General features: G+C 34.8%; 1 protein-coding gene across 2 annotated transcripts in view; it reads left to right on the plus strand.

Moving 5' to 3' along the window:
* LOC135846251 (uncharacterized) overlaps positions 1–19,813 on the plus strand; it is a 179,935-nt gene that overhangs the window by 135,523 nt on the left and 24,599 nt on the right. The window contains exons 3-4 of one of the 2 annotated variants that reach the window (XM_065365234.1): positions 18,601–18,746; positions 19,228–19,399. In XM_065365234.1, the coding sequence (XP_065221306.1) occupies positions 18,601–18,746; positions 19,228–19,399 (318 nt within the window). The remainder of the gene's footprint in view (positions 1–18,600; positions 18,747–19,227; positions 19,400–19,813) is intronic. The other variant, XM_065365235.1, reaches the window with a different exon arrangement.

Consider the following 19,813-nt stretch of genomic DNA (forward strand, 5'->3'; position numbering starts at 1 on the left):
AAGTTACACTTACAATTATTCGCCACATAAAGCTACCAAATGTACGAGTAGGCGAACGAGGAAAATGGTTACAGAAGCAGATGGGAAATTAACGCGCTCAAAGGTGACGGATAATTTTGATTTCCGTCTTGCACAGGGCCACGCCACGTCGATGGAACAAAAGAATATAAAAGAAATCCGTATAATCTTCGAAATGAGACGCCTTCTTCTTTTTTCGAGAATCGTTTAATTTGAATTTTTAAAGCCAGACCCGTCAGCCCGAATAAAAAGTTACATTTCTATTATGTTTTGAAATTACGCGAAAAAATTCTCTCATTCATTATACATCGTACCGTCGTGCGAATAAAACGACTTCGCCATCCTCAGGCCAACATTATATGCTTGCAAACGAAGAGATTTCGTCGTTTTAAACAGCACAGGCCGCAGCATCCGAAGACTGCGGAGTGCTCTTGCCGTTCTTCCAACTATTTTTTTCCTTCTTTTAATTGATGATGATGACATACAATCCGTAGTGAAAGATGATTCTACGTAGGTTCGCATCGAGTAAGAAAGGAAGAGACTTTCATCCAAATCTAACTTTCTCTACGTGCAATCGCAAAGATAATGTTGAATTGAACTGAAGCTACTTTGAAAACTTGCCCAATGAATTATTCGGTCTCTAGAATCATCGAAAGTAAATGATTACAACGTTTTAAAGCAACTACCGTCTAGCGGAGGAAAAAAACCCTCTAGATTAAGATGTCCCCTAAGAACAAAGATAAAATGGAGAATATCATTAACATTCGAATCGTATTTAGCTAATTAGATGTCTGTTTTGCTCGTCTGGTTTCAACAACAACTTGACATTTTGCAGATAAGTATTCTTTGTGGTGGTGAAACTTCATTGGGTCGTTTGGTGGGCAGATATCGAACTCCTGGATGAAAGGTTTCCGCCATTTCAATTGCTGCTTTGGACTCTAGCTTTTTTTTCGACACTTCACAGAACTATAGCTAGAAAAGCATGTGACTCGAATTTATTATGTAGGTACCTACATGTGGAGTTTTTTTTAGAACTTTATTATGTATTCTCAATGACAGAAATTGTTCACTTGGGCTGAAAAAAGTGTCAGCTCACGAAATCAATTTTCAATCATCTCTTCAATTCAACGAAATCCCCAAAATAGATGAATTTTCGTATTTTTCAGTCGTGAAGTGGAGATATGCCAACCTCCTCCCCCCCTCTCGACAGAAAAATGTAGGCGAAAATTTGGAAATTTTTAGGAATAAATTAAGTGAGTTGCAAAAGTTGTGAAATTTGGGAAAATTGAAAAGAAACCATGTGAACAGGTAAAATCAAAGAATTAGGTACCAAAAATTATGGGTCTTTTCATTCCAGTTAACACTGCCAGAAAGCCCCAACTTTAGCTAAAATAACAAAAAAAGTTCTACTTTCCGTCAAAAATTCGTAAACAATTTTTAATTTTTGCCAAAATGTATTCTTTTCAAAAATATAAAACTTTGCCCTCAAAAATGAAGAATTGTGAATTTTTGAGAACTTTTGCCCTCGCTTCAGTTGTCCCCCCCCCATTTTATCCAATGCATTCCAATCAGAACAGCCAAAAAATCCCTGAAATATTAAAAAATGCCCTATTTTTCGTCAAATAATTTTTGCCAAAATTGATTCTTTTTAAAAATAAAAAATTTTGTCATAAAAAAATGAAGAATTTTGAATTCTTGAGAATTTTTGCCCTCGTTTCACTTGGCCTCCTTCCTTACCCCCCCCCCCCATTTTTTATCCAACGCATTCCAGTCAGAACTGTCAGAAAATTCCAATTTCTGCTAAAATACCTTATCGAAAAATGTCCTATTTTTTGCTGAAAACTGAAAGTTCTTAAGTTATGAACTCAACTTTTTGCATCATCAAAAATTGAAAAATTATGCTGTTTTACTTGTACGTTTTGAAATATCAATTTTTCACAGCTTTTGCCCTCATCGCTTCACTTTGGCTGAATCATTTTACTTTTCTATTTCACTGATCAAAGTTGGAGGGTTGAAAAATTGACTTCTCACATGGAAAAATAATGTTGTCTTATTTTTGAAAAATGATTAATTTTCGACCACTTTTTCCCTCGCTTCGTTCGAGCTTTTTTTCCTACTTTTGAAAATACATTACCTATAATTTTCTGAAAACTATTGTTAAGATTTTCTAATGTCGAAGCTGAGAAAATCAACTTTTTGCATCAGTTATTTACTTTTCGATTAATCAAAATTAACTTTAGAAAACCAAGAAACATACTTAACCAAATCAATTCCCACAACTAAAAACCTTCCAAGTGTCCAAAATTTTTCCAAATTTGTCTAGGAAGTCGATGTAGGTACTTACATTTTTTCCCAAATTCAAAACTCGAAAAAAAAAACGCAACAAAAAGCTCTTTCCTTAAGGGAACTCTATAGAGGGGTCATTTTTATACCAGCTGGGTAATTATTCGGCTACCTACGTGTAAACAAACCCTATTTATACCTACATTACGACTACGCTATTAGCTATATAACACAACAGGAGGTCGACTAGGTAGGCTGAGATAGGCAGGCGTTAATTAATTTCGCTCCCTCCTCGGAAAATTAATTATTCATCGGGATTTCATCGTGTTTGTTTTTTTTTCCATTCTTTCGATGCTGACGACGTAGTGTTGAAATTATAGTAAATATTTGCGTACTAATTTTTCTTTCGTCTGAATTTCACACTGCTGCGCCCCTTCATCCTTCTCCCCTTCTCCAACCGAATATACAGGCAATATAAAAGCACACTGAAGGAAATAAAAAAAAACTACTTCGCCCAGGCTGTTTTTCTCAACTCATCGCGTCATCTTTCATTTCGCGCTTCGAGACTCGGACGAAAATCCCGATATCTGAATATTTCTCATGCTTCATCACGAAACGATAAAATGCCTGCTATCGCGTCATTGGTTGGTCTAAAAATAGGTCTACTATAAAGGTAACCTAAAGCGAGACTTTTTTTGCCACTCGCAATTCCCATCGAGAAAAATTCCTCCTCCGTTTACTCGACTCGACTGCGGCAGATTCCCTTCACCCCTTTGTTCTACCGATAGCATAGAAAACATCTTGGCGCGGAATTCTGCGGCACGCCGCATATCTCGTCGATTCAAATTCTTCGTCGTGATAGCCCGAGGATCCGACGAGGAATTCGAGTAGTTGACATAATAATCCAATTACGGGTGAAGATTAAGCTTTTAAAAGGATCAGCTGTGTTTATTTTCGAGCACGCTTTTCCTTTTTATCGACGAACCTTCGTTGTACCTACGTTAAACTGGTATAGGTACCTACTCGTCGTCGTCGTACGAGTTTAATATTTCGTTTCGACATCGACGAATGGGGCAAATGAAAAAAAAAACGAAAAAATAAGAAAATTGAAAAAAAAACTTGTAATCAATTTTTTTCTTTCTCTTGGCTCTTTCGAATAGATTTTCAACAAATCGTATTCCACGAAACGAAAATTTTACGTTTTTCGTGTTGGTAGATAGGTATTTGTTGCACTTGGTAAAGAGAAGGAAAAACAGCGATAAGAAAAAAAACCACTCACCAGTTACGTGCTTTTATTGTGGTATTGAATAACAGTTCCCGATTGAATCTGAAAAATATAAGAATCGTTCAAGATTAGTAAATAATGTAACTTGAAATCAAATCACACGCGAAAGTTCATTCTTACTGACTAAGTAGGTAGGTCTAGGTACATAAAAAAAAACTGCGCTGAGCATGAATTTTGAGCACGAGTTTGTTATAAACGGATTCAATAAAATGGTCAGTTTTAAGAATATGTAGCCAAACGAGTTTCAAAATGGGGGGAGGGGGGCAGAGTGAATTAAATCTTCTCATTCTCTGAGGAAAGTTTTAAATGATATGTTTTTTGTGTGAAAATGGATTTTATGAAAAGTCATTGATAGGAACACAACAGGATTTCTTCCAATTTTACGAAAGTCTGAAGAAATGTCTGTCATGAATCCAAAAACAATATTTCTGAAACTGAGGAAATATTTTGGAGCGCAGTAGTGCCAATTTTTTGATCATTTTTGCCAATTTCCAAAAAAATGAAAAAAAAAAATGTCATACATTTTTAGCTATTTTTTGAAATTGGTAAGAATGATTAAAAAATTGGCACCACTGTGTTCCAAAATATTCCAAATATTTCTCCAGTTTCAAAACACAAATTTATCCGAAAAAAAAACACACTCACGCATTATAAGCGTGAGAAGACCGACTTTCCTTCAAAATACAAATCTTTTACGAGCAAATAGAGTCACTTTATTTGAAACATTTGCATAGCAAATTGATCTGTTTATGATCGAATCGAATCATTCAGGAACGATTTAAGATTGAATAAATGATTGATTTCTTGGTGAATCATTCGCGAACGGATCAATTAATTTATGATAGAATTCGCATTTTGTGATACTATTGTACAGGAATTGATCTGTTTTCAAGTCAAGTGAATCGAATCGATCGAATCATTCGCAACCGATTGACGATTGAACAACTTGATTGATTTCCAGGTGAATCATTCGCGAACGAATTGAATAATTTTTTTGCGAATCATTCGCCAACGAATTGATTTGTAGAAGTGACTCCTTCGCGAACGAATTGATTTGTATGTGACTCGTTCACGAGCGAATCGATTACTTTACCTAATTTTTAGTGAATCATTTACGAACGAATTATAAGATTTTTGGTGAATCATTCGCGAACGAATTGAATAACGAATCGATTAATTTACTTAATTTTTGGTGAATCATTCGAGAAAGAATCGAATAATTTTTGGTGAATCATTCACGAATGAATTGAATGATTTTTGGTGAATCATTTTCGCGAACAAATCGCGTGATTTTTAGTGAATCATTCGCGAAAGAATTGATTTGTATAAGTGGCTCGTTCGGAATGAATCGATTGATTTACTTGATTTTTGGTGAATCATACGACAACGAATCAAATAATTTTTTGTGAATCATTCGCGAACGAATTGATTTGTATGTGACACGTTCACGAACGAATCGATTACTTTACCTTATTTTTGGTGATTCATTCACGAACGAATTATATGATTTTTGGCGAATTATTCGCGAACGAATCGAATAATTTTTGGTGAATCATTCGCGAACAAATCGAATAATTTTTGGTGAATCATTCGAGAACAAATCGAATAATTTTTGGTGAATCATTCGCGAACGAATTGAATAATTTTTGGTAAATCATTCACGAACGAATTGATTTGTATAAGTTACTCGTTCGCGAACGAATCGATTAATTAACTTAATTTCTGGTGAATTTTTCGAGAACGAATCGAATAATTTTTGGTGAATCATTCACGAACGAATTGAATGATTTTTGGTGAATCATTTTCGCGAACAAATCGCTTGATTTTTAGTGAATCATTCGCGAACGAATTGATTTATATAAGTGGCTCGTTCGGAATGAATCGATTGATTTACTTGATTTTTGGTGAATCATACGAGAACGAATCAAATAATTTTTTGTGAATCATTCGCGAACGAATTGATTTGTATGTGACACGTTCACGAACGAATCGAGTACTTAACCGTATTTTTGATGATTCATTCACGAACGAATTATATGATTTTTGGTGAATCATTCGCGAACGAATCGAATAATTTTTGGTGAATCATTCGCGAACAAATCGAATAATTTTTGGTGAATCATTCGAGAACGAATCTGATAATTTTTGGTGAATCATTCGAGAACGAATCGAATAATTTTTGGTGAATCATTCACGAACGAATTGAATAATTTGTGGTGAATCATTTTCGCGAACAATTCGCGTGATTTTTAGTGAATCATTCGCGAACGAATTGATTTGTGTAAGTGGCTCGTTCGGAATGAATCGATTGATTTACTTGATTTTTGGTGAATCATACGAGAACGAATCAAATAATTTTTTGTAAATCATTCGCGAACGAATTGATTTGTATGTGACTCGTTCACGAACGAATCGATTACTTTACCGTTTTGGTGAATCATTCACGAACGAACTATATGATTTTTGGTGAATCATTCGCGAACGAATTGAATAATTTTGGATAAATCATTCGTGAACGAATTGATTTGTATAAGGGACTCATTCGCGAACGAATCGATTAATTTACTTAATTGTTGGTGAATCATTCGCGAACGAATTGAATAATTTTTGGTAAATCATTCGCGAACGAATTGATTTGTATAAGTGACTCGTTCGCGAACGAATCGATTAATTTTTGGTGAATCATTCACGAACGAATTGAATAATTTTTGGTGAATCATTCACGAACGAATTGATTTGTATATGTGACTCGTTCAAGAACGAATCGAATAATTTACTTAATTTTCGGTGAATCATTCACGAACGAATTGAATAATTTTTTGTGAATCATCCGCGAACGAATTGATTTATATTGGAGAATTGATCAATTCGTTCGCAAATGGTTCTTTCAAAAAATTAATCAATTCGTTCACGAATGATTTCCTTAAATGAATTATGAACTCTCACGAACAATTCATTGTTAAAGGAGTCATCTATGCGTAAACAATTCGTTTGAAAACAGATCTACTCCACACCGAGGATTTCAAATACCTCCATTTTTGAGACTCAGTCATTTTGCCCAAAACAGGTTGTGTAGCGACAGCAGTGAATAAAGCACAATTTTTTCGAAAATATCCCTTCTTTAAGGAACTAAATTTCTTCCCTCCGGGTCACCTCCGGAGCTACAAGTTTTTGTGGGTAACTCTCAACTCAAAGTAATGGACTCCGCTAAATTTGGTCAAACCGGTCGAACCATCGCGAAAAAAAGTTGTAGGGTACTTAGACCAAATTCAGCGGAGTACTCTGATTTGAGTTGAAAAATCTTTAGTAAAATGTTTAGTTTCAGAAGTTCCCTGGAAAGGAAATATGGGTTTCCAAAAAGGAGACATTTTAGAAAAAATCGTGTTTTTTCACTCTATTTTTTGCTTAACTTGATTTGAAAAAAATGGCCCTATTTCAAGAAATATAGCATTTGCAATTCTATTATGGTCCAACAATTTACAGAATTAGGTATTCTGTTTTTTAGCGTAGAAATATTTTTTTAGACACATCTAGAGCTCAACAACTACTTACTGTGTAAAAATCCCTTCTTTTCTTCCTCGTCGATCCTTTATTCCTTCTTCCTCTGAACCCCTGTCTTCGAGACTCGAAAATATACATAGAACCGTGACAAAGGCACGCTCACCACTTTCTTTCTTCTCACATAACTCATTCGACACTTGAACTTTCGTTTCAATTAACAAACACTGTATAACAAAACGCTGCGCAAACTCGTTCAAAAAAGACAAAAATTTCTCACAAAATGATAAATCTGAGCCATAAATTGCTTCCTCTACTAACTATACTTACTCACCTTGGTACGTATAATTTGAAAAATCACCGTAGCAGATAGTTACAGGCTACGTCTTCGTATAGTTCGTCTTCGTACATTTAACGTAAAAATCATAAAGATACGCATTTCGCTAATGAAAAGGCCAATCAATGCTCGGCGATAAATTAAAAGCGGCGAAAATGCAAATGTCTTTTATACCGCTACACATTCCGCAATAAAGACTGCAATATTTTATCAGATTTAAACGCTAATTCCGCGTATACTCTTCGCTAAATCTAGTAATTTACCTTCTAAATTCTAAGGCCCGGCCCGAGTAGCACGCCTGACGATATCCTCCCTTCTATTTCTTCGCCCTGGCCCTGGTAGCCCGAACCGTGCACGAACTCGGCCAAAAAAATTTCACTCGTAAGAATTAAACCACGAGATTAGAATTTTTTACCACAACCACACGCGAAAGCTCTTTCTCGGCTCATAAATCAACTTTTTCCCAAATTAATCTCCGGCTCTCCCTACATACATATATACGACTAGCTACCTACTAACGAAATTTTTCTCTTTTCTATGTACGTGTAGAGGTAGGTACCTATTACGTACACCTCAAGCTGTTTTTTTTACGTGTAGAAAAAAAAAGACGTAGGAACTATGTATTTTTTTCAGATGCTTTCGCGCAAATAAAAACACCAGTTTCCGGATTAAAGATAATATTTATTATTTAACTCCGAACGTTCCAGGTATATACTAAAACATTAAATTAAACGCGCCAACTTTTCAAACAATTCTCAAAAGTACCACCATTATGGAAACGCGTATCTAGTGCACGACGTGTAATTATGGCGTGAGAGAGAGGGGGAAAAAGGCAAAATGATTTTGAATAGGAATATGTTTACGTTTACAAGTCCCTCGTTAAATGTTTATTCGTTTCGTGTCTTTCTTTCATTTCTTTCTTTCCACCTACTCAATAAATACCCTGGTATAACTACCTACTTATTTGTTCATAAAGTAGGTACGACAAACTGTTATCATGTTATAAGTTTCTTGCTCGATGACTCATTTAAATACATAGGTACCTACATGTTTTTTAATGACATTTTCTTCCATAATGTGACGTGTGTTCAAAGGCCAAGGGGAAAACAAGAATTTTGAAGAAAAATGTTTAAAAAATGATACTGAAGAAATACCCCAACCTGAAGAAACTAGGGATTTTTTTCAGTCACGCTTTGAAAGAGACAGTGCTTACCTACCTTAAAGAATATTATCGTTACCTACCTATAGATTGGAAAAAAAATGGAATAAACATTGACAGAATTAAGATGGACACATTCATATCTCAATATTTCGAAAAATTGTAACTACGTACATTACAATTTTCATGGAACTCTTTCTGTAATGATGTTATTAAAAGTTGAGGGCCCATCTTGAAAGTACAATATTTAGCAGTTCGAACCATTGCGAGAAGTGTTATTAATGTGCAACTTTTTAAAAATGAATCGGTGAGTGCAGAAAGGGAACAAGTCACATTTTTGGAAATTTTTTTTTCATGGATATAGGGGTTTCAAAGTACGGCGGATCGACTGGTGATGTCAGATTTCCGCAAAACTGCCGGGAAAGTGGTATTTGGGCGCAGAAAAAGGGCGGATCCGCATTTATGACTTTTTTGTAAAATTTTTTTAATTCCTTGAAACATGACTAACATTTTTGAGAAGACCATTTTTCGAAATTTAAGTTAATCTCTGAACTGAAAAATGATGAAAAAATTAACAACTTCGGCAAAAAGTCTTAGAACTCGAGGGGTTTTTGGTCAAAGTAAACGAGATAGCAGTCTAAATGATGTACTTAGATGTAGAATCAAGCCCCATTCGTGCCCGAGCAATTTCAAAAAAAATTTTGTCGATTGGGTGCAGAAAGGGTCTAAGTCCTATTTGTTTAGGCAGCAACAGCGCCGGCGCACGTGAATATTTTTTTTTCTAAACAGTGCTAAAAATTGTGTCTTGGGGTCCTCTTTCAATGACCTTAAGCATGTTTACCAAAAATTTTTGATTTTCAAATAAATCAGTTTTTTGTTATTCCTGAAAAGTGCGAAAATAGACTTGTTCCCTTTCTGCACTCACCGATTCAAATATTAAATCAGATCTCCAAGTTTGCGCTGAATTTTCAAAGTTGAACTTTCAATATTTTAAAAAGTCCAAACTTTCAAATTTAAAAAAATTTTTGAACTTAAAATGTGCATTCAATGACTTTTCAAACAATCAAATTCGTTACGATCTACATCGGATTGTTCGAAGATATTTACAGTTGAAGTATAACGTCTACACTTATTTTCAAGATGACCCCCCCCCCCCCTCCATCGCCCTTCTGTGAGGGTTGGGGCCCAACCCCAGCTGAAAGTGTTGTTCTCAATTTTCGGAAGGTCAATTAACAAAAACCAACAGGTATTAGTTCAAAAGTGTAGTTATATCTAATGCTTTCTAGGTACATACTACATAGTATAATGTGTTTCTAAGTATTCGTATTTACGGCGAACTGGGTATGCAAATTTATTAACACCTACCGGGTGATTAAAAAATTATGAACTTCCAAAACTTTTATACTTAATTCCTGAGGACTGAAATAACTGGGAAAAAAATCTGTTTACGGAGGTTTCAAGACAATTGAGAGGACTTTTAAAAACATTCCCAAAAAATTCCAAAAGCTCAAAGCTGAGCTTTTTTTGAAATTCGACGTTCAAAAACTTTCCGAATTTCGGAGCTGTGATTAGAATTTACAACTACGTGCATTCTGTGATCACTGATGACTTGATGAGATTCGTAAAACCATGAAGGGTACAAAGCCCCAAAACTTTGGTCAAAATACAAAAAAATGTGAAATAATTGTGTGACATGTCGATTTATATGTATGTTTTTGAGGTCGGTGAACACGAATACCAACTTGCTTCTTTTATTTTACACCTCCAACGCTCCATTTCAACCCCCCCTCCCCCGGAAAGAATTTCCTAAAAATTAAAAAAATAATCATGTGACATATGGTTTATTAGGTTTTTGGGGTCGCTGAATACAAATATCAACTTATTTTTTGATCCAAACCCTCAGACGCTTTCTCACCCGGCAGCGCTCCCTCAATTTCTGAAAAACTGAGAAGAATTATGCAACAGATGGTGTATTTGATTTTTGGAAGTACCTACCAAATACGAATATTTGCTTGTTTTTTTTTCGAGAAAATTTTTCAAAACAGTTTCGTTCCTTTCAGTAAGGTAACGCTGGAAATGTGTACAAAAAAATGGGAGGTGTCTACACAAAAAAAATTTTGGGATAGTTTTACATCAAAACTAACATTTTGGGTGACTTTCGTCAAAATTGGAGAGAGTGCCGAATTCAATATCACATCCTGAAAGGCTCTTTCCGTCAATTTACTTTCCAAGAAATTTCAGTAATTCATTAAAAATTACCAGTAATTTACCAAACATTACCAGTAATTTACCCAAACATTACCAGTAATTTACCCAAAATTACCAGTAATTTACCCAAAATTACCAGTAATTTACCCAAAATTACCAGTAATTTACCCAAAAATTACCAGTAATTTACCAAAAATTACCAGTAATTTACCAAAAATTACCAGTAATTTACCAAAAATTACCAGTAATTTACCAAAAATTACCAGTAATTTACCAAAAATTACCAGTAATTTACCAAAAATTACCAGTAATTTACCAAAAATTACCAGAAATTTACAAAAAATTATCAGTTATTTCCCAAAAATTTCGAGTAATTTACCCAAAATTACCAGAAATTTACCAAATATTATTAGTAATTTACCATAAATTGCCAGTAATTTACCAAATATTACCAGTAGGTAAATGACCATAAGTTGCTGGTAATTCACTAGTAATTTACCAGAAATCACGAGTGATTTACCAAAAATTACCAGTAATTTACCAAAAGTTACCGTTGATTTAAAATTAACTAAAAATCATCAGTAATTTTCCAGAAACTACCACCAATTTACTATGAATTATATGCTATCGATTTGCCAAAAGTGTCCAATAATTAACTTAATTGCCAGTAAATTACATAAATTGCTGGTATAGGTAGCTTACAAGAAATCATCATATCCCAATGCCACTCCCACTCTAAAATTCGTCAAAATATCATTTCAAAAATCCGTTATTAATATTTTTTCTTTGAATTGGTAAACAATTTTTCAACGAATTAAATTTGAAGAATTATACATATGAGACGACAAAAGTTGATGAATTTTATTACTCATATGTACTTTGACGGCTTGAGCGAATGTTTTCAAAAAATTTGAAAAATGGACTGCAAAATTCAAACAATTTTATGATTTTGGAAAAATTGGGCAAAAACGTTGTGAACACTTACAGGTTAAAAAAGGACTGAATTTCAACAAAAAAAAAATCATCAAAATGTTAAAGTCAAAAAATTTATGAACTCAAAAATCTGAATTTTGGTAATTTAAAAATTCCGCAGGATTCTTGTTAAAAATTAGGTAGTAGTGAAAGTGATTGCATCAATTCTACTGTAGCTGTATGTGTAGATTCCTGAAAAATGATCTTTTGAAAGTTTTAAAAATGTCAAGGGCAAAAACTGAATTCTTATTTTTGAAATTGCACCTAGTACATATATTCGAAAGCTTCTCCCTTCGCTTCGTTCAAGCCTGTTCGGTTGTCTTCATAGAATCGAAATTTTTAAAAAACAACAATTTGCTTTTCTTTTCCGAATTTCCACAATTGAAATTTCCAAAAGAAAGCTATCATTTCTTAATTCTGAAATTTCTAAGCCAGAAAAATAAATTCCTCGCATAAGAAATACTGAGGTAGGTATGTTTTTTTACTTCTCAAAGTACCTACGAATTTTAAAAAATGTGCGCCCTCGTTTCGTTTCGGTGAATTCGTCTTGATTTTTTCTAAAATAAAACACCAAAAATTCGAAAGAGGAATACGAGTTAAGAATTAATTGATTAAATTATCAAAGCGTTTTTGTAATTTTATTTGGCAATACATACATATGTAGTATTTTCTGTTTATGCCATTCAGTAAGATTTTGGTTAATACACACACCCTCAAAAACAGCCTTCTAGTTTCATTGTCACCATTTCCACTAAATTTTCTCAATCCTCCTCGAACCTGATAAATTAAAATTTTCACAAATAGATTGATTATTTCTACTCAAACACTCGATGCTATAAATTCAACGTTCATCAATTTTGGCGTCTGTACACGTTGTTGTGGTAATTCGACACCCTCGCTGTAAAAGTATACACCTTAATCTGGAAATTCGATACGAAAAAACAAAAAAAAAGTAGGTATAGGTAAAGGTATCAACCTTGGAATAAGAAAAGAGCGAACGATGAACGCTGAATGGAGTTTTTAAAATTAAAATACCAGCTCTCATAGCAGCCTACTCCTCAGATCGATTAACTTTTCAAGCAAAGAGTAGCAACCTTTGCCAAGAAAAAAGCCAAATTGCTGGCAATTTAAAAAGCGAAATCAAAATTAGCGCTGTTCTGCGTGTTGCTGCGCTGTTTCAAAGTCTGTATAGGAGCATTCGAGAGTAATACCTACCTAGAAAGTTTTAAACGATATAAAATATGAAGGCAATGTACCCGTCAGCTTTACGCAGCTTGCAACGGTTATATACGGTGGCGGTGGTGTGAAGACGAAGACGAAAGTGACATCTGCGACGTAAATTCAAACAAGATGTTTAAAGCTTATTTGACGCGATAATTTTTAACACTTATCAAGAAAACGTGCCCGATGCCTAGAGGTGATAAGCGAATCCCAAAACAGGGTGACACGACGCAGCGTTCGTCGGTGTATTTTGAATAATTACGTTCGTTAAAGACGACAAATTTAATGTTTATTAAATTCGAAAAGAAAACGGCTCGAGACTTGTATTTTGCTCGAAAATCATTCGTCTCGTTTGTTTAAAGAGTCGACTTGGCGTAAAATCGTTTGTTTCGAGGGATTGTTTTTGCACGTACGTATACGGTACGTTTTATCTTTTTTTTTTTTTTTTTTTTTTTTTTTGTTTCACTCTTACTTCTTTCCTTTTTTTTTTTTTTTTTTTTTCATGAAAGAGCTTTTAAGCTCGGAAAATTTCCATCCGTTGGAAAAGTGTGCTCGCGATTACCGTTTGCTGCATGGTATTTTACTGTAGCGAGCTTCGGTGTGATTTTTAGTATAACGAGAATTATGTCGAGCTGTTGTTATGATAATGAGGTTTTAAGTTTATCTTATCCGCGAGCTTTCGATGGACCGCGTACCTTCGCAAGGGTTAAATACCTACGCCAGTTATCCGACATAATGGTCGCGTTTTTATTTTCTCTTTAGCGTTTTTAACTATTTGCCTCTTAAAACATCACAATGAAATGTCCGTCGTCGTCGTCGTCGTCGTCGTCGTCGTCGTAGTAGTATGTCTACAAAACTGAAAATTAATGCTGCTAATATGTGAATGAACAATAATACCTATCTGCATGATATTTTTAATAGGAACAAATTAACTAGAACCAATTTTGACGATAAATGATCTGGTTTCTAAAAATGACTTAGGTAATTCTCTCATTTATGTTTAAAACGGCGGCTAAATTTTTCCAATATAGCTGGGGAGCCCAATTAAGGATAAATTGCACCCCCACCCCCCGTTGATCCTCCGAGGCAACTTTTTTCTTAAAGGGGGAGTTCCTAAGGAACGTTCCTTGCCCTTGTACTAAAAAAAAGTGGCCCTACTTACAAAATGGCGGGCATTTCGATTGACAGGTAAGCCGAAATCGCAGATTTTGTGTTCTAGGACTTGCACAAAATTTTTCAAACTGTACAAATGTAGACCGAACGATCAAGCAAAAATTAATCACCTGTCAACATTTCAAGTGCTACTCGTAAAGTGCATTTTTCGATTTCTGGTGAATTTTTGAAAGTCAAATTTATAGACCAAAAATGAGGTAAAAAATCAAAATCTTACCGAATTGACCAAGAAAGCTGAAATTTGGGACACACCCTATTTTTGACATGACAAATCGATTGGAAACTGTTTCAAACTGTTTTGAGCAGTTCTGAAGCCTCCAGCAGATTTTTGAAACCCGAAATTCCCACAACATTTCATCAAGTGGAGTTGGATAGCCGAAATTTACTCTGCAAACTAATTTTAATACGCTACGAAGTCAACTGCAGGGGGATTTCAAGTTGTTTTCGAGCATTCAGTGATTTTTTGAAAATTACTGGAGCCTCCAGGAGATTTTTGAAACTTGAAGTTTCCTAAAAATGTCATCAAACGGAGATGGAAAGTCAAAATTCATTCTGCCAACTAATTTTAATACGCCACGAAGTCGTCTGCTGCAGGATTTCAAGTCGTTTTGGAGCCTCCAGCAAGTTGTTGAGAGGTCAAGTGGCGTTTTTTGGAAAATTGAAATTTCCAAAAAGTAGCTGGAAGCTTCAAAATCGTTTAAAACCATTTGAAACCACCATGTAGTCGACTTCATATCGTATTGAAATTAGTTTGCGAAGTAAATTTCAGCTTGCCAAACTCACTTGGTAAAATGTTGCGGGAATTTCAAGTTTCAAAAATGTACTGGAGGCTCCAGTAATTGTCAAAAAGTCGCTGGAGGCTCCAAAACAATTTGAACCCGCTTGAAGTCGTCTTCAGAGGATGTTAAAATTGGAGTGTAGAATAAATCTCAGCTTTCCACCGCCATTTGATGAAATTTTGTGAAAATTTCAAGTTTCAAAAATCTGATGGAGGCTCAAGGAATTATCAAAAAGTCGCCGGAGGCTAAAAAACGACTTAAAATTCACCTGCAGTACTTGTATCACATTGAAATTAGTTTGCAGTGTAAATTTCAGCTTTCCAACTCCATTTTGGTGAGATTTTGTGGGAATTTTGAGTTTCAAAAATCTGCTGGAGACTCCAGAACTGCTCAAAACGGTCTGAAACAGTTTCCAATCGATTTTTCATGTCGAAAATACGGTGTGTCCCAAATTTAAGCTTTCTTGGTCAATTTGGTAAAATTTTGATTTTTTTACCTCATTTTTGACTTAAGTAAATTTGATTTTCAAAAATTTACCAAAAATCGAAAAAGATAATTTAGCACTTGAAATTTTATCAGGTGATAAATTTTTTCCTGCTCCTTCGTTCTACCTTTGTAAGGTTTAAAAAATTTCGTACAAGTCCTATGTTGGAACGCAAAATCTGCGATTTCGGCTTACCTGTAAACCAAAATGGCCGCCATTTTGTAAGTAGTGCCACTTTTTTTCTGTACAAGACCTAGAAATGTTCCTTAGGACTCCCCCTTTAAGAAAAAAGTTGCCCCGGAGGATCGACGGGGGAAGGGGTGCAATTTAACCTTAGTGGGCTCACCGACTAATATGTTTCATTTGCAAAATGAATGGTGCTATTCAAGAAGGTCCTATCGCCAAAAAACTGGTTTTGAGAAAAACACATTTTTATATTTCTGTGTTTTGCTATTTTGGTTTACAATAATATAGCGAGCTCCGGTTTTTTTTTTGTTGAACAGAAGCATCTTTCCACTATTTATTTCCTGCGTAGTAATTTTTTTCCCATCGCCAGTATTTCCATGGGAGCGCTTTACAAAAGAGACCTTGATAGGACCTTCTTGAAACGACAGGACCTTCTTGCGGTTATTCCACCTAAAAATCGATTTTATTCCTTCTCAAACCCACCAAAAACATGAAATAGTTCAGACAATTTGTTAGGTATGTAATTTACAAGTTTAAAACACCAACTCTTGAGGAAAAAATTAAATTCAGAATCACTCGATTTTTTTCATTTTTACAAAATTTGATTTCCGTCGCACCCCACTCCCCCTCCCCCAAGGGGTCGGGCAAAAAAAAGGACATCGGATTCGAATTCATCGTTGAAAATTACTACGAAATCACTACTTCCAACTCTTGAGTTTTGTTGTAAAACCTCATGCGCCATTTTTTTTGCCATCCAAGTCACTGTGGTGGGCCGGCCTCACCAACTTCATATGGCTGCTGTTTGTGAAAAACACCACACAGTGCGCTGCGGTTTGCACCACTGTGTGCAGAAAATGTCAGAGATTCAAATTTCATGAACTCCTCAAAAAGGTCCTATCGGTCGATAGGACCTTCTTGAATAGCACCATTCAAATCATAGCAAGAAAAATGACATTTATCGTAAAATTCTCTGTCAAATATGAGGACAGGGGGGATTTCACCACATGTAGGCCTACATATTGGTAGAATATATTCTCAGAAATGCAAAAATCTTCATTTTTTAGGTTTCTGTTTTTTTTTTTTTTTTTTTTGTAATACAGTGAGGAGGCGAAATTTTTTCAATATGTTTCACTCATGAAATCGTCTGTTATACCTGCGTTTGTAACTCAAAAATGAAAAATTGTCAGTTTTGTTATTTTTTCCGGAAACGTTGACCTTAAAAGTCTAAAAACATGGCAAAAAATCACAAAAGATCAAGTTTTTTGCAGGACTTAGATTTTTTAGAGCATGTTGCATCAGTTTTTGAGCTACATAATATTACAGTTATATGTACCTTAAGGTGTAAATATATTTCTCAAAATTTCGCAGTGGGCCCTTTCCGTTTTTTAAAATGAATTTTTGAAAATTTTCAACCCGTTCCCCCTCCCCAAAACTCATTGAATATGGAAATTTTCATTAAAAATCTACATACACACCTATTTAATGACTATTTCTTACAATGGAAAATTTAAAAATTTTTGGATCACTTTCTCTGGAGTACAAGAATTGTGAATTTTGAGCTGGTATGAACACATTTCTTGGTTTATGGCGGGGGAGAGGGGGGTGGGGTCGACTCAAAAAATGTTTCGAGTTGATTTTACATCAAAACTACCCATTATTTTGGGTGAGAGTTTCGTCAAAATTGGAGGAAGTGCCGATTTCACTATTTTATAGTATAGAGGGCTCTTTTTGGTGAATTGCTACCTATCTACATAGTACCTAATTATAGGGAAACTATTAATAATCTTTGGTAAATTTTACCTACGTTTTCTCATTTTTGAATTTTTGAAAAAATGAATTCGATTTTTAAAATATTGATGAAATTGTAGGTGAATTAAAAAAAAATCAATTTCATTTTCTGAGCTAAGTATGGCCCAGGGTCACGTGAGATCCTTGAAAGTTGAACGTATAAATAACTACTCGAATAATTTCACGAACATCACTAATTTATCGCTTAGATACCGACCCAATTTCTACATAAGTTGTAAGCATAGTATACACATCTATAAGTATCTACAATCTATATACTTAATCTTGGCGAAAAATTCTTATATGTATTCGCGAGCTGAAATTCTACGTAGGTAGATACGAGCTAGAAGGCAAAGAAACAGAACGAAACGAAACGAGAAAAAAACCACTCATATTTTCCGTATCAGACCATCTGTCAAGACTTGGAAGCTTTTATTGGCTCATGTTGCAACATATTTTTCAAGTTAGGTGAAAAAAAATTTCATACAGGAATAAAATACGACCACGACTTCCTTTATAAATAATATCGGTAAAACATCCATGCTATGTATTCCATTTAAAAATAGATTCAGAACGAGTCAAACTCCCTGCATCACCATTCTCAATTCTGTAGTACGAGTAGCTATTTCTCCAGCAGTTCTCTTATATCAATTCGATTCGATGATACCTAGCAACACGTCGCGAAGTGAAATTTTTCATAAGAAATAAAAAACGAGTTGGAGAAAAAAAAGAGAAAAAAATATGTAGGTGCGAAGAGCAGAGAGTTATATGCTAGGCTACGTGGATAGAAGAAGAACGAAAAAATGGAACATTTGTCGAAAAGTCATAAGTGGATGGGAAATTCTTTTCATATTTCGGGCGAAGGTTTAGGTTGTACATATGATATTCGGTGGGTACCTAATGGCTTGATATCGCGTTTTGTCGTCGTCCATTTTTGGTTTTTAATCCATTACAAAACACTATTTTATGTACCTATATCTTTGAAATTGTACTCGTAGAAGTGAGACAGATGCATCAGAATTTGATCAGTGTTTCTATAATTTCTTAATTTTTATAGGTAGAATTTCTCTGATAGTTTTACCATTTTGAATGAATTTAGGACCCCATCATGCATTTTCTTTCCAATATCATTAAAAATCTATTTCTAAACGTTCTCATTGCTCAACCAAAAGCTCAGACTAACTTAGTATCTTTTTTATGTATTTGCAGGTGTTGGACGACTCAGCCATAGTCACCGAAGCGCTTCACCTTTTCACACCGGTAGCGTTCGAGGCAACTTATCAACAGCCAATCATTCGAATACTGATGAAAAGAACAGTTCGAGAAGAGCTAGTAGTAGCGTCAGTCAGGTTGGTGTAAGTTGGAATTTTCAGTCATTATTTTTCATAGCTCTATGTATAGTACTAGATACACTGATATAGATATACTATCCACGATACTCGTATTACACTTACTTTAGTTTAGTAGCCTACGTGTTCGTTGAACGTAGGATACGGTGGTATTAGCCTCATCCTAATAGAAAAAAGAAAACTCCTTCGTTTCTATTACGTATTCCAATCACGCGTTCGTATTTTTATACTTATCTTTTCGCTGGTCTCGTTATATATTGTGCGAGCTATAGGTACTGTACCTACCTGTTATATAAAAACGCGTGACAGGGCGCAGCATTTATCCATCGAATACCAATCTAGCATTGGTAGTAGGTACTGTAGGTAGGTAGGGTAATACCTCTCGCCGCAACCCTGTCGGTGCTCTGTATATATCTCTATTTTTCTACTCGTATACTATTTCTCTATCTACACACGCGTTTAATTTAGTAACCCTTTTATTCAACAGGTGTCCGCCGACGATCGACGTCATTTATGCGAGCATACGAAATTAAATCCAGAATCGGGTCTCGGATTGACAGCCTACGGTTCGTTCGTGTATCAGTTGAATCACGCCAATATGGAGTCGACCAGTACCTTTGATTTCGTGCTCAAAGCGTTGAGAATAATTTACAGAACAGGTAAGAAAACATGATATTTTACCTTTTATTTTATTTTTCGCCTTTCGTGCCAGACGTTTATCAGCAAAAATCGGAATCGAGTATAAAATCAATACAATGTAAATAGTTATCTACATATTCAAATCGGACACGAATTTGCCTCCGTAAAAAAAAAAAATGAACAAAATATACTTGACTCGAAAGTTTAAAAAATGAATTTTGAAACATTGTATGCATGTTTTTCAATTTTTCATCCCAGCAAATAGAATTGCACCACATGGATTTGGCAGATCAAAAAAAATGTCTTATGATCTCTGACGCAATCAAAATTTTAGATGCTGAAGTTCATTTTTGGATTTTTGGCGAGTTATTATAAATTTAAGAAATTCCAACGAGCTTTTTTCTCTAATTTTTCAACATTTTTTACCAACTTTT

Source organism: Planococcus citri, chromosome 5 (assembly GCF_950023065.1).
Source record: "Planococcus citri chromosome 5, ihPlaCitr1.1, whole genome shotgun sequence".
NCBI classification, from domain to species: Eukaryota; Metazoa; Arthropoda; class Insecta; order Hemiptera; family Pseudococcidae; genus Planococcus; species Planococcus citri.